The following is a 22,869-nucleotide window of genomic DNA, read 5'->3' as shown; positions in this document are numbered from 1 at the left end:
TGAGAAGCATTTAACACGACTGCAACAACTAATAAAAAGGTAATCATAGACGTATTTTGATCATTGTTATTTGGACTGTACAGACTCTGAAACATACAAATATACTTGTTGTATCAAAGACGGTGCCATTTGTAAATATTCTCCATCTTTCAGTCACCATATTTCAACCTTTATGTGGTTAAACGTCTATTTCAAAACTGTCAAAGTACACTACACATAACAGTTTATTGTCACCTACTAAAACAATCCTTCATTGCAGCCCTGATTTCTCTTTTGTCTCTTGCTGCTTGGATAACAACACAAACAAATAACATCTCGCTGTAGTCGCATTTATTTAATTTAGCTTGTGAAAAATGCAATAGCTGAAGCGGGGCTCTTCTCTATTTTGCTGAGCTAGAAGCCGCTACCGTGCGGATACTTTGATCTTCTCCGGGCATTTTAAGCAGTACTTAACTATACGCTGATGCATCCGTTTCTGTCGCTGCGCATGTCACGCTCGCTGACTGAACTTGTTTTCTCCACCTCTTTCGAGTCCCGTTTTTAGTCCTACTTTCTCCCTGCTGACCATGGGTGTAGTGAGATACTTGGGTACGTTGCAGTCATTAGCGCGCGAGAAGGCGGCCTGTAGTCTTGACTTCGTGCGGAGAGCGTGTCCATGCGCGAGTGACGCTCACGGTGGTGACGGAGGGGGAGGAGGTCGAAGGTCAATGAGAGGGGGGAGGTCAGAGGATGAGGCTGTGACGTGTTTTATTGGAAAACACAAGTAAAGTAGTGCAAGGTAAAGCGACATTGCTGACAAGAGTGCATAATGTTCTTTTTCCTTTTTAGTTTAAGGGGAAACAAATGCACTTTTGCAATGACAGACAAACGAGGACATATGATGTAAGGATATAATGAAATAGAATAGATAGTTCTGTTGAGTTCAGCATTACAAGGATATAAAGATGGATATAAAGGAAAAGCCCACACAGAAAGACACTCAAAGATGTACAAATGGAAGCTACGTCAGACGAACCGCTCACTTTCACACAGCGGCAGTTCAGTAAGCAAGGTTTTATTTCTATTTCCTCCTATTCAGCACTGTAAACCATGCACAAATGACATGAACAATACAACTCTCAATTATGAATGCAATTTTGATTAGTATTCTGATTACTTTTTGTCATTTGCATATGAGCTGCTGTGTCCAAGACGTTTCTTTTGTGGATCAATGAAGTTTGTCAAGGTTTTGAGAATGAGTGAAAATATCTCTGAACAAATACTGTGTTACCAAAAGGTTCTTATATCGGCCCCTAAAGTGTGTCCCTTGTCCCCAGATCCATCCCAGGTCTGAATGGACATTAAAAAGAAGGGGAAAAAGGCATTTTTTATCAGGCTGTTATGTTTTGGTTTAGGTTCCAATATCGTACAAAAAGTGAACTGTCAAATTAGAGAGAAGAGTAGAAATATCAACTTTTGCAGCCTTTTTGAAAACGTTTTACAGACAATACCCTAAACTATAGTATAGTATAGAGTAGAGTACTATACGAGAGATTGTAATTTAATCTCCAAAATATTATCAATTATGATTTTCCACCGTTTAATTGCTTGTATAGTTTTAATAATCTAAACATTTGACATTATGACACCTTAACATTAGTTGTAAAGTGCTAAGAAATATAAATCTAGTTACATTTGACTGATATAATACTAATTCATGACTTGTAATGTCTGTAACTGGGCTGATTCTCAGTGTACACATCACCCCTCATGGTTCTTTAGTGAGTGCTTCAGTTCTGTGACAGCTGCTGCCGCTCGGAACCAAACTCCAAATCCATGTTGTGGTCTGTGGCGCTGATCCACCCCGGCTCCCGCTGTGGATTTGGAACAGTTTTATTGGTGGTTGTTGGGACTCTTGGCTGAAATCCTCCTGGATCACCACTTAGTCTGAGGACCAGGGGCACAGGTGGTGAGGGGGACTGTGGCGGGTGCAGCAGAAGGGGCAGACTGAGAATGGACAAATGATTAAATTTGGCGAAATCAATGCTCGGTCCCCGTAGACTGGATAAGATACAGTTATGTTTATTTATTTATCTCAAAATCACGGTTATGACGAGGTGCGGCTGCGACAAGAGGTGACTTTCCCGTAATGACAAAGTGCTAGAACAAAGTGAAGCTGTCTGAAGTTAAAGCCAACACCATCTTGCTATTTTCACCATTTATCGCTCTCTCCCTCCCTCCCTTCCTCTCTCACTCCCTCCCTCTTTTCCTCTCTCCTCTCTCCTCTCTCCCTTCTCTCCCTTCTCTCCCTTCTCTCCCCTCTCTCCTCTCTCCTCTCTCCCTTTTTCTCCTCTCTCCCTTCTCTCCTCTCCTCTCTCCCCGCTCCCCTCTCTCTCCTCTCTCCTCTCTCCCTTCTCTCCTCTCCTCTCTCCCTTCTCTCGTCTCTCTCCTCTCTCCTCTCTCCTCACTCCTCTCTCCTCTCTCCTCTCCTCTCTCCTCTCTCCTCTCTCCCTTTTTCTCCTCTCTCCCTTCTCTCCTCCCCTCTCTCCCCGCTCCCCTCTCTCTCCTCTCTCCTCTCTCCTCTCTCCCTTCTCTCCTCTCCTCTCTCCCTTCTCTCCTCTCTCTCCTCTCTCCTCTCTCCTCTCTCCTCTCTCCCTTTTTCTCCTCTCTCCCTTCTCTCCTCTCCTCTCTCCCCGCTCCCCTCTCTCTCCTCTCCTCTCTCCTCTCTCCTCTCTCCTCTCTCCTCTCTCCTCTCTCCTCTCTCCCTTCTCTCCTCTCCTCTCTCCCTTCTCTCCTCTCTCTCCTCTCTCCTCTCTTCCTCTCTCCTTTCTCCTCTCTCCTCTCTCCTCTTTCCTCTCTCTCCTCTCACTGTCGCCATAGCACCATCTCTTAACAGTTTCAGATTAAGCTTTGGTGCCTCCTGTTGTCACTTCCTCTCAAAGAAAAACACTGGATTGAGGAGATGCACCTGAAAGAAAATCTGTGCGTTGTAACTGTGCTGTCTGTATTTTTAACACTTTTTCATAGTAAGATGATGATTATTTACTTATTTGTTTAAATGCATGTATATACATCTTTACTGGACTCTCTTTGATTATTACCATGTTTACGCCAGGGCTGGAAGAGTAATCGCAATCGCATCAAAATCGCAATTTGAATTAACAGTTTTCTTTTGTTCAATTCTCCTTGACGCATTTAAAATACAAAAAGAAATAACATATTTTTCCTCAAATCGTTCAGCTTTACGCCTCAAACACATTTTTCATTTCAAATCAGCCCAACTCCCCTCTTTTGCCAGCAGAGGGCATCAGACAAGTATTCATAGCAAGTGATGTCAAACATCGCTGCATAAGAACCCAATACATCCAAACATTATTTACATGTTTGACTTGTAAAGGGGACATTCCAGCATTAGCTATCAGTATCCAGCACCAGGGGCCAATTCATTATGATGATTGGAGCTCTTGTTTGAACAATTAAATAAACCCTTGGACTGGAGCCTGTGTCTGGATCCACGCCTGAGTCAGACTTGGACACCGCTGCTATTGATCTGAACGTTGCCAAACTTTATAAATTCATCTCCAAACAAAGCACATTTTGCGGAACAAAAACCGTATTTTTTGTGTGTCTGTCATCCCACACCACAAAGTGCACATCATGGTTTACATCGAAAATGCAGAGACAAGTCTTGAACCACTGACCTTATGTTGATGTACGAGTCTGGACTAAACAATGCTAGAACTGCCCTCTCTTCTCATTTAGCCACAAGTTGTTTTCAGAGTAATTCATTCACGTTTGAGTCATCTTCATTCTCCTGCGTTGCTCTGAAATCATTACTTTTCTCCATCCTTGTCCATCGCTGTGTACTCTGTTCTAAAGCAGTGACACACGTAGGATTCAGCAGCTTCGCATCGCCATTCTGGGCCAAATAAAACATAAAATAAATCCACTGCCCAGCTCACAATCATCAACTGCAGGCCTCTGTGGGCAGCTCTGTCCAGCGGCGCAGCATTTTGATGTGATGATGTGTACAAACTGTAAAGGGGCCGACAGAAATCGGCGCTGCAGTTTGAACCGGACGTCCGTGGACTTGTTCCTTGTTTTGGATCGATCTTGTGATTTAATTGTCATGGATTATAGCAGACAAACGCATGCATATCTACTTTAACACAGAAATAAGATAAATCTCCTAATTTGCTTAATCTTGGCCACTATACAAATGTGTTTTTGGAGTGTGACAGATTCTGATGGATGAAGTCTATCTGGCTTCCTGCTGCTTCAGTCTGTCAGTTGGAAGCTGCAGTAACAACTCGCGTGTCCTGTTTGCCACAGTAAACAGATTAACAAACCCTCCAGCTCAGCTGCCGTTAGAACTCATTTCCGCATCCAAGTGTAATGAGTTTGCATTATTCTTTAATGACAAAGTTCAGGGCATTAAAAATGCTATAAATCCCACAATGCAAAAATTACCCTAAAACCACCAAGACACTTAGAGCTAACTCACTTTGCACCAGTAACTGACAAAACTGTCCATGAGATCATCACCAGTCTGAGTTCATCTACATGCTGCCTTAATGTGTTACCCACCAGATTTCTAAAGTCTGTGCTGAACAGTTTGTTAGCACCATTCACTCACATAGTTAACATGTCGCTTCAATCTGGAACATTCCCAATGTCTTTGAAAACTGCGGTCATAAAGCCTCTCCTAAAGAAGAGCAGTCTTGATGCCGCAGTACTGAGTCATTACCGGCCCATCTCTAATCTGCCATTTTGGGGCAAAGTCCTTGAAAAGGTTGTTTACCAACAGCTCACAGATTTCCTCTTAATAAACAACTCATTTGATGTTTTTCAGTCAGGTTTTAGACCTCATCACAGCACTGAGACTGCTCTTGTCAAGGTGACAAATGACATCCGCCTGAACACTGACACGGGCAAAGCCTTAATTCTGTTAGATCTGAGTGCTGCTTTTGACACTGTCGATCATGGGATCCTCTTACAGAGACTAGAGGACTGGGTGGGCATCACTGGCACTGCCCTAAACTGGTTAAGGTCCTATCTGGAAGACAGGAAGTACTTTGTTGAAATTGGTAGCTGTGTCTCAGACCACATGACCCTGACCTGTGGAGTGCCCCAAGGGTCAGTCCTGGGTCCCCTTCTGTTCAACCTCTACATGCTGCCGTTAGGTCAGTTGATACGCAGTGAAAATGTGTCCTATCACAATTATGCAGACGACACTCAGATCTATCGGCAGGTGACTATGGACCAGTAGATTCACTCTGTCACTGCATCCAACAGATCAGTTTGTGGATGCAAAACAACTTTCTCCAGCTGAACTCAGACAAGACTGAAATAATCGTTTTTGGCCCACAGAAACAAAGAGAAAGTGTTAGCGGTCACCTCCAGAGTCTCGCTCTAAAACCTACAAACCAAGTTAGAAATCTGGGGGTAATAATGGACTCAGACTTGAACTTTAATAGCCACGTCAAATCAATAACATCAGCAGCTTTTTACCATCTAAAAAACATTGCCAAAATCAAAAATATAGTGTCAAAACCAGATTTAGAGAGACTTATCCATGCGTTTGTCTCCAGTAGATTAGACTACTGTAACGGCCTGCTCACTGGCCTCTCCAAACGAGCTGTAAAACAGCTGCAGTACATCCAGAACGCTGCTGCTCGGGTCCTGACTAGAACCAGGAAGTATGATCACATTAGTCCTGTTCTCAGGTCTCTGCACTGGCTCCTGTGGCTCAGAGAATAGACTTTAAAGCAGCTCTGCTTGTGTACAAGTCTCTCCATGGCCTAGCACCAAAGTACATCTTGGATATGTTAGTGCCATATGAACCATCTCGGACTCTGAGGACCTCAGGGACCGGCCTCCTGCTGGTGCCAGAGTCAGGACAAAACATGGGGAATCTGCGTTTCAGTTTTATGCAGCTAAAATCTGGAACAGTCTTCCTGAAGATGTGAGACAGGCTTCAACTCTGACAATGTTCAAATCTAAGCTAAAAACTGTTTTGTTTAGCTGCGCATATGACTGAAACAATTTTTCTTTGCACTCTTCTCTTTTGTTTGTGATTTTATTAGTTTAGAAAATCAGTTGGATTGATAATTTTTAATTTAGTTAATTTTATTGTATTTCTGTTTCTGTAATTTCTTTGTGATTTGAATGCATTTTTCCTGCTGTGTGAAGCACTTTGAATTGCCTTGTGTATGAAATGTGCTCTACAAATAAACTTTTTTTTTTTGGAGTGTGACAGATTCTGATGGATGAAGTCTATCTGGCTTCCTGCTGCTTCAGTCTGTCACCGAATAACGCATCTGTTTGTCTGTCGCTCCTATTTGTTTATCTGGTTCACTCTTTAAATATTTGAAGTGGTTTAGTGTCTTCCAAATGCATTTTCTTCCTCTACCAGACTTGCTGAAATTGCAGAAGATTTTTCATTTCCTATAGAGAGCTCAGAATAGCCGTTTTATTAGAGGAATTTGTCTTTTTAATAGCTTTCCCTTCCCCTTTGTTCGGAGTAGATTACCACTGGCAGTAAAACTCAGGAAAGAAAAGTGCTTCAATGCTTTTTGGGGACCATTAGTCTCAATGCTTCTTGCCTTATTGATACTTTATATTTTTATTATTTGGACAGGACCCAGCTCAGTGTAAACATTGCTGCAATACTGGAAGATATTGGTCTCTAAATGAAGATTAAACTACCACTAAACCAGTACTAAATATGACCAAAACGTAACTTCTTAAGGTCACAAAGCAGCACATGATAATACAGCTCCTCAAACCATGTCCTTCAGATTGAAAATGACTTTCGAAACGTCATAATAGTACCTTTTGAAACTTTTTGAGGGATTACACCAACATGTATGATAAAAGGTTAACTTAAAGCAGGTTTAGCCAAGTGTAATAGGCCAGACTAAACCAGGGAAAAACTGAACACTAAACACCTGGGCCAGAATATACCCCTCTATTTGTCAATCTCATGTCTTGTTAATTAGCCCTAATTTATATATTTACCTTTATTCAATCAGGTTAAAACCCATTGAGATTGAGACTTTTTTTTACATGATTGACCTGAGGAATGAAGCAACTCAAAAACAACAGAAGAATACACTCGCTTAAATCAAAGTCAAAATTTAAATAAAAGCTGGAACTGATCCTGTGAAATACTGGATTGTTTGTATCACACACACCATACTTACTTGTTTAATCCTTGAGCAAGGCACTGGTAAAACTAAAAAAGAATAAGAGAGAAACAGAGTCTTATCTATTGTTCCTTGGTAAAAGGTATTTATCTGGGATCTAAAAAAAAAAAATTGCCAAAAAACAACTGCCACTGTGTCTTGAGTTCAAATCTCAGCTCTGTCTAATTGAAAAAATAATGAAAAATACGCAAGGTGAGGGCGATATTCACAAATGTTAATTTTTCGGTAATTTAAGGTTTAATTATCAGACAAATGTGAAATCTGTTCTTTTGGTATTTATTTATTTATTTTCATTTTATAAACGTATACTCTAATCTAAATTGTTTATATTTTCATAACAACCGACACCAATAGCTGGTAAAACTTGCAATATCACTGATACTGAAATTGGAACTGGTTTACCCACAGACATCATAGTGCTATTTCAGAGCCACTGTCTTCGTGTAGAGTGTCAGCTCTTCCAGACTAGCTTTAGTGTGAATGAAGGTGTGTGTTCAAAGGCGGTGACTCACTGCCTCTTCACTGTGAAAAAACACTCTACAACCTCAAAATACCACCAAGAATTTGTCTTTCTTCTTTCTCTGCCTTTCCTTTTTTTTAGATTATGCGTCCCGACCATTTTTGGCTTCCCTTTTCCCGTCTCACTCTCTGCATTATATTTTGATTCACGTCCCAGTAGTAAACAGGGCTTCTTCCTCTCCTTGTTATCGACAGCTTTAATCTCAGACAGTGCATCCAGCCTGCTGTTCTCATATGCTAATGACTTTATCAGTGTGTGCCGCTCTGATGCCACCAGGGAACCAGCAGTCTGAATAAAAGTCTCCAAATGTTGAAACTTGTCACTTTAAATCAAACAGTTTTACCGTTTTCCACAATTGGTTGATGTTTGTTCTGTACAAATATGACCTGCGGTTGAAGCATATTTGATTAGCCTTTTTTTATGTTTTATAGTTTCAGTTGAACTGAAAATATCAAAATCTAAAATGGTTTGAATAAGACAAGAGCCAAATGGCCTCATTAGTAGCTCTGTCACACCTCTTGTGTGATCTAATATGCTGTGCGTACAGAGGAGCTCATTATCAAACTCCTATTTTTAAGACTCAGACTCCTTGAATCATTATTTTATGCCATATCTTCCTTTTCTTTTAAAGGTGCACTTTGTAACTTTTTTACTGGTGGGTCCGCCACCAGTTTGTCTTCATAGAAATGTTAGTACTTTCCTGGAATTCTCCACATTATATCAACAAACTCTATTTCACATTTTTACTAAAAAAACATGTATTTTTAGCGGACTTGCCTCTCCACAGATCTGACGTGTAACTTGGCGTCGTCCCCATGGTGATAAATTAATTTTGAATTGAACTTTGAATTTGTATGCAACGTTGATATAAGTGTGTGTTTTGTTTTCTATTTAAAAAATAAATAAATAGAGTTTTAGACGTATTCTCTTAGTAACTGCTCTTCTTCCACAGCTGGCCCCAACTGACAAGACTTTGGAGTTTGACAGAGATTTCCGCATCAGGCACTACGCTGGGGATGTGGCGTAAGTAACATCATTTTCACATTTGTAAAAAAAAAAAAAAAAAAAGACACAGGCAGGAGCAGGGGCAGGAGCTAAACTGGGGGTGTTGATAGATCCCTGTGCCACTTAAACCAAGCAGGAGGCTGAGACCCCCGTTTACCTCAGCAGGGGTTATAATGGCTTGGTTATTAAGAAGGCTTAATATGGCCTACTGTGTTAGAAATACTAGAGTTACATACATTTAATAAACAGGTCAAGTGGGAAAAATATTTTCGTTTTACATATTTTTCGTGTTTACAAAATAGAGACTTTATATTTTGATATACTATTTGATTATTTGGTTGATTAATAATTGTGATTCTTCAGTTCATAATTCAGATTCATAATTCATGTTCATAAAGTAAATGTATCACAGCTGTTCAAGCAAAACTACACTCAATCTCAGTATACATTCAGTATACATTCAGTATACATTCCAAAACCTTTTGCAGAATCATTTATGTCACATAGACTTCATAAATATATATTTATTTAAAAAATGAAGAAAATGTAGGATTTGGGCCATGATTTCCATAATTGAGAATGATTAAATCATGATGTTTCTTCTCACATTAATTGTAACAATAGTCATTGTGTTATTCCGACTATGCAACTCAGGGACAAAGATATGTTTGCTCAGAAAGGTCAGTAAAGGAAGCACACTTTGTGCTGTGGATGGGTCATGTTAGGACAAGTAGATTAAATAATCCCTGTTTTTAACTGTGCTTTTTTATTCAAAGCATTTAATTCTATGAATAGACTTGCTTTCAATGTGCCTCTATTCTTTGTGCTCTAGTGTTGTGCACTAATAGAGACACACTGGTGAAAATTTTTTTATTACAAAATGTGATTATTAAATGTTGTCTAGTTTTGTCTAGTGAACAGCATCCAATCCCCAAAATGAACATGCATTACCTGACTCCTCGTTCTCCTGTAGATACTCTGTGGTTGGTTTTATTGACAAGAACAAAGACACGCTGTTCCAGGACTTCAAGAGGATGCTCTATAACAGGTACAACCCCATCACCCACGCCACACGCTCTTCCAGTGTTTCACACATACTTTGATTACATTATCTGTGTGAATGGCACGGGCCGGTGCAGCTAATGTGGCTCTCAGCCCTTCACTTACCCATCTTTTCAATGACACACAATGAATATAAATGTGAGGTTTTTACAGTGGGATGTAAAATATATGTTAAATATGAAGGGCTACAGTATATCACATTGTAATGATTTAGATATGGGTCACACTTACCTTGACCGCACAGTAATAGCATGGTAATAGAAATGTGTGGCACAGTGGTAGAGCGGCTACACTCTCTCCTCACAGCTAAATAGTTCTGGGTTTGATGCCCGGGCCTTTCTGTTTCTGTGCTTTGTTTGCATGTTTTACTCCATGTCTCATAGTATAGTATAAATTGATTAATTGGCAAGTTTGGCCGCTACACTGGGTTAAGTTATGAGTAATGATCTTACTTATAATTAAATGTTAGTTATATTGAAATTGATCAGCCATTTGACCATGCTCAAATCAACTTTGACAGCAAAGAGTTCCATAGAACAAAGCACCTTTAAATCCTCATAGAACACCAAGAATCCATATAAAATGGCAAATAATATATTGATATTTTACATGTTGCTATTTCTAACAGTTCCAACCCCGTGCTGAAAGGGATGTGGCCGGAGGGTAAACTGAGGATCACAGAGGTCACCAAACGGCCTCTGACGGCAGCGACTCTCTTCAAAAACTCCATGATCTCACTGGTGGAGAACCTGGCCTGCAAGGTGAGGGAGCAGGCCTCTTAGCAACCGCTCCAACAGCTACATGTAGAGTCAGGATTCATCTTCAGCCATTGTGCGGTTCATTTGTGGATATTAAAGTGAAAGGGCCAAAGGGTGCATTACATATACTGTATACCGATAATCCGAATGACACGCAGGATTATAAAATTACACAATCATGGCTAATGACAAGACACAAGTTTAAAATTAAAGCCGCAAGCGGCATCCAACGGCCCTCGCGGGCCGCCGGCCTTCCGACTCTGCGCTTTCGACTTGATAAAGATGGCGCCCTTATTGTGTTGAATTAAAAAAGAACTTGACAGACGGCGACACATTGGACATGGCCAATCCAGTGCAAATGAACACAAGTGTCAGTCAAATTTGCTGCGCCGCCGCACAGAGACCGTAGCACTTGGAATATAAATATGGATAACTTTTGATGCCCCGCTTGTGTAGATGATATTTCCCAAAGTAAAGCTTGATCGAGCTATTGCCCACGGAGGAGTTTGTTAAAGTTTGAAGGGTAAAAATGTGGTGATTTGAGCAATTCAACGATTTTCCCATAAGGATATCATGGGATGTTTCTGTCATCGCTACGGTTACGCCGTACAAAATATGACTTTGGCTGTCATACTTTTATGATCAGGATGGCAAATTAGAATTTAGTGCAAAATGTCATGTTATTTGGAAAAACTTTATTGTTTATAGGCCACTCTGAAGGCCAAATAGTCCAAATTCTGGGTAAAGTTTGTGGCTCCGTCGCACAGAGACCGTAAAAGTTATCCTTAAAATTTGGATAACTTTAGATGCCCCACTTGTCTAAAGGACGTACACCGATTTTGAGGTCGGTGGGCAAAACGCACTAGGAGGAGTTTGTTAAAGTGTAAAACATAAAAATATGGTAATTTGAGAGATTTTGCTGTTTTCCCATTTGTGACATATATTTGCGGGTCAGCCACACAGAGACCGTAGCACTTAGAATCAAAATATGGATAACTTTTGATGCCTCGCTTGTGTAGATGATTTTCCCCAGATATGAACTTGATCGGACAATCGCCCTAGGAGGAGTTCGTTAAAGTGTGAAGCGTAAAAATGTGGTCATTTTAGAGATTCCGCTGTTTTCCCATTTGTGACATATATTTGCGGGTCAGCCACACAGAGACCGTAGCACTTAGAATCAAAATATGGATAACTTTTGATGCCCCGCTTGTGTAGATGATTTTCCCCAAATATGAGTTTGATCAGACAATCGCCCTAGGAGGAGTTCGTTAAAGTGTGAAGCGTAAAAATGTGGTGATTTGAGCAATTTCGCGAATTTCCCATAAGGATATCATGGGATGTTTCTGTCATCGTTACGGTTACGCCGTACAAAATATGACTTTGGCTCTCATACTTTTATGATCAGGATTGCAAATTAGAATTTTGTGCAAAATATAATGTCATTTGGAAAAACTCTATTGTTTATAGGCCACTCTGAAGGCCAAATAGTCAGAATTCAGGGAAAAGTTTGCGGCTCCGTCGCACAGAGACCGTAAAAGCTATCCTTAAAATTTGGATAACTTTAGATGCCCCACTTGTCTAGAGGACGTACACCGATTTTGAGGTCGGTGGGCAAAACGCACTAGGAGGACTTCATTAAAGTGTAAAACATAAAAATGTGGATATTCGAGAGATTTAGCGGTTTTCCCATAGGGATAACATGGGAGGTTTATGTCATCGCTACGACTACGCCGTAAAAATTAAGGCGTTTGTCTGATTGGCTTTTTTGATCGCAACGCCAAAATAGAATTTTGGGTAAAGTTTAGAAAATTTTGGTAAAACTAATTTTTGACCTTCAATGTTAATTTAAAGGTCACTCTGTAGGGGGCGCTATCGCGCCCATTTCAATTTTGTCAGCATAAACTGGTCCAAACTAGAAAGTTGAACAACTGATTCAAATTTGGTCCTAATCGGACTTGTTTTGATCAAATGGGAACAATTTTTAGATCTGCAATATCCCAAAATAAGTTGTCCAACTTTGCGGCTGCGCCGCACACAGACCGTAAAAGGTATCTCAAAAAATTGGATAACTTTAGATGCCCCACTTGTCCAGAGGACGTCCGCCGATTTTGAAGTCGGTGGGCAAAACGCCCTAGGAGGAGTTTGTCAAAGTTTGACGTGAACAAAATGGCTAACACAGCGTGTTTTCATTTTCAAAGGAAGATGGCGGGCATAGGGTAATTCTGGGGGCGTGGCCACAATAATATTTGTTTTTTGTCCTCACAAGAGGAATGCGTGTTCCGAATTTCGTAGCTCTACGACAAAGTTGACCTCGGGGCGTCTCCCATAGGCGCAATGTATTTTGACTTTTGTCGGTGGCGCTGTCGGCCATTTTTTTACGAAAAAAAAAATGGCCCAGAAAAAACAAAATTTTTCGCCGATTTTGAATTTTGGGTAAAGTTTGGTGAGTTTTTGAGCATGTTCAGGGGGTCAAATTAGAGCTCAAAAAGCAGAAGAACAAGAAAAATAATAAAAAATATAGCCGCAAGCGGCAATGATCGGCCCTCGCCACGCCGCCGCCACGCCGCAAGAGGAGGGGGCGCTAACGCGCCCCAATTGTCCTTTTATTACATCTACTGCTGAATCTGTGACGCTGTCACATTTTCTCCCCTTTGTTTTACCATCAAAAAGCAATTTTATTTTGAATTCTTGGCAAAATGTGCGGCTTTGCCGCACAGACACCGTGACTCTTAGAATAAAAATGTGGATAACTTTTGATGGTCCACCCCTGAAGATGAGTCTCACCAAATTTCAGGTTAATATGTCTAACGCCCTAAGAGGAGTTCGTGAAAGTCTAAAGTGTAAACATGTTCTGGCATCCGGTCATCGTTACGGCAAAACCATAACAATTATGACATGGGTCTCATTGACTTTTTTGATGGGGATGCCAAAATTGAGTTGTGTGTCAAATTTCATATAATTTCGCAAAACTAAATATTTAACCTCCATATAAAATCTGTAGGGGGCGCTGTGGCTCCAAATTAATTTATTTCACTTCAAGTAGGTTTAGGGCAAAGAGTTTAACAACTGATTCTAATTTGACGCAATTCGGACTTTATCTGCGCAAACGGCAGAAATGTTAAATTTGGGAGATTTCTGAAATTCTTGCCACAGTTTGCGGCTTCGCCGGAGACCGTGACAGGTATCAATGTAATTTGGATAACTTTTGATGTCCCACTCCTCAGTAGCATTTTCACCAAATTTCAGCTTTTTAGGGCCAACGCCCTGGGAGGAGTTCGTAAAAGTACGACGTTTGGAAAAACTCCGAAGTCATGTTTAGCCATTTTTGAAGCAATATGGCCGACATTTGGTTGGGCGGACGGCGTTGCCGTAATAATATTTTTTACTTCTCTTGTCACCATCTACCTCTGCGCCAAATTTCATGATTCTACGATCAGATTTTTTTTGGGTCATTTCCCATCTCTCAATGCATTTTTGGTACATTTGGGGGCGCTGACGCGCCAATTTTTTTAATTTTAGAAAAAGGAAATAGCCAGAATGTAGAGAGGCACGATTTTTATAGGTGTGCTAATTTTTGTGACTTTTCGTCAATGTTCACTGGGTGAAAAATAGGGGGGTTGGTCCCGAGAAGAAGAAGAAGAAAGAAAGAATTAAAGCCGCAAGCGGCATCCAACGGCCCTCGCGGGCCGCCGGCCTTCCGACTCTGCTTTCTGCATTTTACAGAGTTGGCGCTAACGTAATTGTCTAAGAACTAAGACAGCGACACATTGGACATGTACAATGCTGTGCTTAACCAGTGCAAATGAAGACAAATATCGGTCAAATGTGCAGCTCCAGCGCACAGAGACCGTGACACTTGGAATAAAAATATGGATAACTTTTGATGCCCCGCTTGTGTAGATGATTCTCCCCAAATATGAACTTGATCGGATAATCGCCCTAGGAGGAGTTTGTTAAAGTGTGAAGTGTAAAAATGTGGTCATTTTAGAGATTTTGCGGTTTCCCCATAGGGATAACATGGGATGTTTCTGTCATCGCTACGGCTACGCTTTACCAAATATGACTTTGGCTCCCATACTTTTATTTTGGGAATGGCAAATGAGAATTGTGTGCAAAATGTCATGTCATTTGGAAAAACTCTTGTTTATAGGCCACTCTGAAGGCCAAATAGTCCAAATTCTGCGAAAAGTTTGCGGCTCAGCTGCACAGAGACCGTAAATGTTATCCATAAAATTTGAATAACTTTTGATGCCCCACTTGTCTAGAGGAGGTACACCAATTTTGAGATCGGTGGGCCAAACGCACTAGGAGGAGTTTGTTAAAGTGTGAAGCGTAAATGTGAACATTTCAAGGATTTGGCGTTTTTCCCATTTGTGACAGTATATTTGCAGCTCCACGGCACAGAGACCGTAGCACTTAAAATCAAAATATGGATAACTTTTGATGCCCCGTTTGTGTAGATGATTTTCCCCAAATATGAGCTTGATCGGGCAATCGCCCTGGGAGGAGTTCGTTAAAGTGTGAAGCGTAAAAATGTGGTCATTTTAGAGATTTCGCTGTTTTCCCATTTCTGAAATATATTTGCGGGTCCGCCACACAGAGACCGTAGCACTTAGAATCAAAATATGGATACGTTTTGATGCCCCGCTTGTGTAGATGATATTCTCCAAATATGAACTTGATCGGACAATCGCCCTAGGAGGAGTTCGTTAAAGTTTGAAACAGAAAAATGTGGATATTCGAGAGATTTAGCGGTTTTCCCATAGGGATAACATGGGAGGTTTATGTCATCGCTACGACTACGCCGTAAAAATTAAGGCATTTGTCTGATTGGCTTTTTTGATCGGGACGCCAAAATAGAATTTTGGGTAAAGTTTAGACAATTTTGGTAAAACTAATTTTTGACCTTCAATGTTAATTTAAAGGTCACTCTGTAGGGGGCGCTATCGCGCCCATTTAAATTTTGTCATCATAAACTGGTCCAAACTAGAAAGTTGAACAACTGATTCAAATTTGGTCCTAATCGGACTTGTTTTGATCAAATGGGAGCAATTTTTAGATCTGCAATATCCCAAAATAAGTTGTCCAACTTTGCGGCTGCGCCGCACACAGACCGTAAAAGGTATCTCAAAAAATTGGATAACTTTAGATGCCCCACTTGTCCAGAGGACGTACGCCAATTTTGAAGTTGGTGGGCAAAACGCCCTAGGAGGAGTTCGTCAAAGTTTGACGTGAACAAAATGGCTAACACAGCGTGTTTTCATTTTCAAAGGAAGATGGCGGCCATAGGGTAAGTCTGGGGGCGTGGCCACAATAATATTTTTTTTTGTCCTCACGAGAGAAATGCGTGTCCCAAATTTCGTAGCTTTACGCCAAAGTTGACCTCGGGGCGTCTCCCATAGGCGCAATGTATTTTGACTTTTGTCGGTGGCGCTGTCGCGCCATTTTTTAACGAAAAAAAAAATGGCCCAGAAAAAATCGAATTTTTCGCCGATTCTGAATTTTGGGCAAAGTTTGGTGAGTTTTTGAGCATGTTCAGGGGGTCAAATTAGAGCTCAAAAAGCAGAAGAACAAGAAAAATAATAATAAAAATAATAATATTTTTAGCAAAAACAATATAGCCGTTTCCACTATAACAACAAATGATACATCGTTTGAAAGCTCTTGTTGACTATTTCTGTCATAGCAGGAGTAAGTATGCATAATCCATGCCTTCGGCATGGGCTAGTTCACTGTACTTGCCAGGGGCGACGGGGTACCAAACATGCGGGCTGCGCCCGCATGTTTGGTCAGACAGTTGCAACGCTGCCTTCGGCAGCGTTGCGGGAGCAATAGGCCCTCCGCCCTGCTGGGGCTCGGGCCTAAATATTTTTAGCAAAAACAATATAGGCGTTTCCACTATAACAACAAATTATACATTGTTTGAAAGCTCTAAGCCTTCCCGATGCCGCCATGGGGTGGAATCATCATTACGAGCGCTTACGCGCTCGTCACTCCCTATTCCGTCGGGATGCCCCGCCCACTCCCCATAGACTTCCATTGATTTGAGCAGATACAAGCATGGCCCATGCCTGCGGCATGGATTCTCGCGTACGGGACGATGCCAGGAGGGTTTTTGGAGGAATGCAGCGCTTCGCGCTGCTGTTGTCAACAATTAGTGAATGGGCTACGCCCATTCACTAATTGTTGACTATTTCTGTCATAGCAGGAGTAAGTATGCATGATCCATGCCTTCGGCATGGGCTAGTTCACTGTACTTTCCAGGGGCGACGGGGTACCAAACATGCGGGCTGCGCCCGCATGTTTGGTCAGACAGTTGCAACGCTGCCGAAGGCAGCGTTGCGGGAGCAATAGGCCCTCCGCCCTGCTGGGGCTCGGGCCTAAAAAGAAGTGTAGAGTATTTTGCCCTGGCAACATTAACATTTATGAACCTTTATCATTTTTACTCCCACCGATTGACTGTAAACATCTACATGTCAAATTATTGTTGTTTCATAGTCTGCACAGTTAAAGGTGCGCTAAGTAAAAGTTCAACCACCCACTTATCGCCATGGAGATGTTATTGCATGCCTGGAATGTTCCAGTTTGTTGCATTAAACTTATCTGCCAAGCAGGCCACACCACGTTTTGAGCTATAAAATACCCATAATGAAATAAAGATGTAGCAGAGATTGTACGTTTGAGTCAATTGAAATGATTCCATCAGTTGTTCACTGCTTTACACTGTTGTTGTTATTATTAGACACATTCCTTGTTGATGTCCCCTCCAGGAGCCCTATTATGTGCGCTGTATCAAGCCGAACGATGTGAAGTCTCCTCTGCTGTTTGAGATGAAGCGCTGTCAGCACCAGGTGGAGTACCTGGGTCTGCTGGAGAACGTCCGCGTGCGCAGAGCCGGGTTCGCTTACCGCCAGACTTACCCTCGCTTCTTGCAAAGGTATATATATATTGTATATGACTAAAGTAATCTTAAAGCTGTGGCTCAGTGGTTAGAGCAGTCGCCAACATACATGAAGGTGAAGGGCAATGCATACTACCCTTGTGTGTGCAAGACTCTTCACCCACCTTTCCTATGTGTGTGATGTACCAAAAAGGAACAGACATTGTTGAAAGCTTAAGGTAATTTATACTTTTGTTTAGTTTTGCTTTTTGCGCTCAGCATAAAGCTTGCTAAATGTGTCTTCATACTGTGACATGGTTATCTACAATGTTTAGAAGAGGACTAGAGTTAAAAAAGTATAGTGAGGGTGCTGCCCGAGTGGTTAAGTCACGGCACACTTATGCCAGGCTCCAAGTGCAGCCGGACGCAGTGTCGTGGGTTCAAATCCTGATTCGGACAATTTAGTGCGTGCGCGATGTGGCCTTTTACTAGTTCTGAAATACTTTTGTTTGTTTGTTTTTAAGAGGCACATTTGTCGGAAAATGAACAAACAAAAGTATTGACATATGACACTATGACACCAGTTTAAGGACTAGTTTTAATACCAATGAATGCATATTAACCACATTTTATTGAGGCATATTGAACCACATAAACACACTCTTGAAAAAAGTTTCGGCCAATCCCGGCTTCCCCAGATGTCCCACCCACTGACCTCAACAAGTAACACGCTGTACCAACACAGAGGATTAAGTAATGAGATTTTGCATAACCTCTCATCTTGCGCCAATCCCCCCCTCGCTGATGTGTCTTTGGACTTACATCACGCGCTCAGTAGGTCAGTGTGAAATGACAAGTAATTGCATCTTTTCTCTCCACTTCGGGATTATGTTTTCTTTCAAATGGTGTCGGTTGCGTCTGAGTTCAACTGTTTAATGTCACTCATTCACAGACTCTCTGAAATTGAATCTTTGCATCATTGGCGTGTGAAGTTGGTCTGTCAAAAAGTGTCCATGTTGTCCTCATATAAGGCCAAAATATAAAAGTGTGTTTCCGGTAACATTGAAAAAAAAAAAATCCAGGTCTGTTGGTTTGATTTTTTATTTTTTATTTTTAATCCTTGCACAGGTTTTGCAGACAGTTTTCTTTTCTCAAAAGTGTGCGCTTTGCATTGAAGTGGCCTTATTGGTGCAGATATTGAATAAGATAAGATAATCCTTTATTGTCCACACATGGGGAAATTTCACTGTTGCAACGCCGGTAGATACAGAGGTAGATACAGAGGAAAAGAACAGATAACTTATAGGAAGTTTGAAAAACACTCTCAATAGAAGATCTCTTATAAACAAAAACTCCTATAGACAAAACCTCCCATTTCCCAACAAGGGATGGAGGGGAAAATAATAAAGATAAAATAAATAAATACCATTGCATGTGATCACAGTAAATATGCAATAAAATGTTTAAGGTCGGGTTTTCTTTATTTTGAAATCCAGCTCGATCGGGTTACCGGAAACACACAATTTTTTCTTCTTGTGCTAAGATAGACATGATTTAAGAGTATGGTTATAACATTATATCATTTATTATATTCCAGGATGCCCTATTTTCCATTTTCCATTTCCCCTGCAAAACAAACAACAGCTTTCTGTGAATTTCATAGGGCAACAAAAATAGGGCATGTTACAATTTTATGAAATATTTAGTTAGCATTATCTATTCGTGTCCTTAGACATGACGTTCAAATTATGGCCAAATCAAATATTGACTTTGCTGACAATGATTTATTCACATTTTCATAAACGTTTCCATGTAAAGTTGGCAGATTCAAAAACTAAATGTGTCTGTTTGTCCTCAATATTATGGTATCTAATGGCACCCCAATGATATTGTCATTTATTTATGCATCCCGCATACAATATTTTTTAGGCCTTGTTGTTATTAATTTGTTTCATACATTTTCTGCTCTTATGCATCTCTAAGTTTTTTCTTTTTTTCTTGTAGATTTGAATACTGACTGTGTTTTGTTTTGTTTAAGGTATAAGATGGTCTCAAAGTTTACTTGGCCCAATCACGACCTGGGGTCGGACAAAGCTGCGGTGAAGAGTCTGCTGAAGTCCTGTGGGTTTGACCATGACGTCGCCTACGGCAACACCAAAGTCTTCATCCGGACTCCACGCACTCTGTTCAGCCTGGAGGAGCAGAGGACCGAGATGGTCAAGAGGATTGTCCTGTTTCTGCAGAAGGTGAGCCTCAGCGGGTTTCACTCACTTACTTGGGTGATTTTGGCGTCTCCCAAAATCTATGGGCCACGCGTTTGGTGGCTGGAACTGGCTAGCTTATTTATTTTTGTATTTATTGCATGCATAAACACATACGCTGAAGACAACTCTTTCCCCATCAACCCAAAACATGAACAATAGGTAAAAATACTCAAGCAAAGGTAGTACTGAGCAAGCCGGGCACAAGATCTGGAGATGGGTCATTGTTCTTGAGGGGCATTGAAGGATGGGTCAAATGCAGAGGACAAGTTTCCCTACAGGGAAAATAAAGGCTAATCTGATCTAACTCCTCTTTTTCTCTGTGAAACTGGAATACCACTGGAGAACTCATAAGCCCTTTACAAACGGCACACCCAGGTGATCTCTGGGTGTCAATGCACCACATGTTAATAGATCCTTACAAGTTTGTACAAAAACATCCTGGGATGAAGCAATTTCAGTGGATAAACTGGGATTACCAGCAGGAAATTAGAAAATATGAAAAATCAATGTGATTTTGACAGATGAAAAGTAATATCAGAGTCAGAAAATTATTATGTGAATTATTCTTCACATTTTATTTGAAGACGAAATCTCGATTGGTAGGTTTCACTGAACAAATACTTGAAAAATCTTGACTTCACTATAGTTTTTCATTTCATCTACAGATTATATCATCGATCACATATACTTTGGAGAAGAGAGCATATTATTTTTCACTCTTTATAAATAAGGAGGAAAACTGACTTTGTTTACAATACAAATTGTTGCTCATTTATCAAAAAAAATATTTAAAATGGCATTTTGAACAGTCCAATGACATTAAAGAGTCTATATACTTCTGTATTTCACATTTAGCACACACTCAAAGCTAAATGACCTGCTGCAGATTTCTTTCGGATGAGAAGTTGAAACATCTTGACATTAAAAGCAGTGTCCAGATGACCACACAATCCTTTTCTACTAAAAATATGTTGTCGCAGCAGCATAAAACTAATATTAGTATGTGAGCAGGTTGAGGTCTGAACGTGCATGTTTGTAAGGGGCAACAGAGAGGCCTAAACACTAAGCTTAATACATTTACTATCACCATAAACCTCTCCTTCAGACTGTAATGTTATTTCTCCCAATGCTCTGGTTCCAATGTTGATTGCCACTAAGACGACTATTAAGTGATTAGACGCCTACCACACTTAAAAATATGTGATTTATCATCTCTGAATCATGTCCACATTGAAATTCAGCTGCTTCACTCCGCGCTTCAATAACCCCTGAGCCTTGGGCCTAGTTATACAAGCTCAGAGGTATTTTGGGACCACGTTATCTTGTTTGAATTACATTTTGCAGAATTATAAATTATTAATCATGAAGAACTCGTGTCTCAATCCGCGCCCACACAGTTTGTATTGAATAAAATACACATGGGTCTTTCACACTTTCTTCAAAGCTATTTATGTCTAACCTGATTTATTAACTTCAGTTTTTGATTATAGAAACATTTATAACCATTTAACTATATTTTTTGTCAAAACTCAAATCATGATTATTTGAAACACGTAGATAGTATATGCAAATTAAACTCATAGAGGAAGTACTTTCAAAGATTCTGGGGGTATAACAAGCACCCATATCGCTCAGAACAGTATTTTCTTCATGGATTTTTAATTTTTTGACTTATTTTTTGGCCGTTTTCAGAGTGCATTTGTGTTTTCTTTTTCCTGTTTTGACGTCACCTCGAGGGGAGATTTCCTCTGATGCGATTATTGTGACGACTTGACATGTGTCAGATCGGCACCAGGGAAAATGTCGCAGTGATGGATGAAACGCTTGGTCCAATTAAACACTCTTTGCAATTCTCCTGGAGGTTTCTGAAGAGCAGCTTTGACAGAGAGATGGGAACCTTGACAACATCAGTATGTTTGCATATTTAAATAGAGAATACCATAATATCTGTGAATGCCTCTAGGCTTTGATTCATTAAATAGGCTTTGGATGTTGTCAAACTCTTGTATATAATATAGGCGTAAGTCATTATTCCTGTTTGGATGAATGAATGGAAATATCTCAAAGTATTAGATCTGGTAATATAGTGTCCATCATCCTGCTATATCTAATAAACAACACCTCAAAATTATAGTAGAAAAAGCTTCAGTTGTAGTCATCTGGACTCAGTTTGAAAAAATAGACGTTTCGACTCTCATCCAAGAGTCATTGTCAATAAAAGAATTTAGATCGAGGACTCCGATATTAATACTGTTCTGTGGTAAGACCCGCCCATTGGGCGGAGCCTTCCTGAAGTAGAAAGAGTTGTTTGTTTCAACAGAAACTCCCCCTCTGTTGAAACAAACAACTCTTTCTACTTCAGGAAGGCTCCGCCCAATGGGTGGGTCTTACCACAGAACAGTATTAATATCGGAGTCCTCGATCTAAATTCTTTTATTGACAATGACTCTTGGATGAGAGTCGAAACGTCTATTTTTTCAAACTGAGTCCAGATGACTACAACTGAAGCTTTTTCTACTATGGAACACGCCTGGATGAATGAGGGATTACACCGACACCTCAAAATTAGTTAATAATTGAACATTGTGATGTCATGTAGGGCTGAAACTAAACTAATTGTTATTTTTTGTTCTTTAACTAGTCTAATATTGCTTTTCATTATACACTGAGTCTTTTAAACACAATTTTAACTAATTAAAGGTTTAATAATGTGACTGAAGGCTTCCAGATCGAATAATTATGTTATATTTTTAAAATGCTTCTTTCTTTAAAAGGTCTTTTGTCATGTCTTTTAGAGTCTGTATAGTTCAGATAAATATAATGATTATCAGTTATTTTACTGTCATTACCATAATTGTTACCTTCTTAATGTCATGTGAAATCCAGTAATTGTTCTGATTTTTTAATTTGCACAAAGACAGAGAATATGGAATATGGCCGCTTAAGTTCTTTGTTCAACAACTCAGCCTTACAGAAAACGTAATATTGTCGATGCTAAAGTGTCGTTACCATTGGAGACGAGGCCAAAAGAGCTGCACTATCCTAATTCATTTTTTTGTATTTGTATACTCTTTGAGAAATTCCTCCACACCATGAAGCTTTCATGTTGGTTTCTCACCGCTCTCTCAGACGTGAAAAGCCAAATTAGCTCCTGCGTTTATTGATCTTCTGACCTCTGCATTGACTGAAGTGA

At 40.3% G+C, this 22,869-nt stretch overlaps 1 protein-coding gene across 1 annotated transcript in view; it reads left to right on the top strand.

The window, feature by feature from the left end:
• The window catches only part of myo1d (myosin 1D), a gene marked incomplete at its 3' end in the record, with an annotated part of 78,919 nt that overhangs the window by 44,148 nt on the left and 11,902 nt on the right, over positions 1 to 22,869 (top strand). Inside the window, exons 12-16 of the mRNA XM_072448471.1 lie at positions 8,660 to 8,730; positions 9,686 to 9,760; positions 10,403 to 10,535; positions 17,303 to 17,469; positions 19,451 to 19,658. Coding sequence (XP_072304572.1) covers positions 8,660 to 8,730; positions 9,686 to 9,760; positions 10,403 to 10,535; positions 17,303 to 17,469; positions 19,451 to 19,658 — 654 coding nt within the window. The remainder of the gene's footprint in view (positions 1 to 8,659; positions 8,731 to 9,685; positions 9,761 to 10,402; positions 10,536 to 17,302; positions 17,470 to 19,450; positions 19,659 to 22,869) is intronic.

Source organism: Eucyclogobius newberryi, unplaced genomic scaffold, assembly GCF_026437365.1.
Source record: "Eucyclogobius newberryi isolate DKJ021-1_F unplaced genomic scaffold, fEucNew1.0.hap1 SCAF_167, whole genome shotgun sequence".
Classification (NCBI taxonomy): domain Eukaryota; kingdom Metazoa; phylum Chordata; class Actinopteri; order Gobiiformes; family Gobiidae; genus Eucyclogobius; species Eucyclogobius newberryi.
Note: the sequence above shows the minus strand (reverse complement) of the source record. Positions and strands in the feature narration are given on the sequence as shown.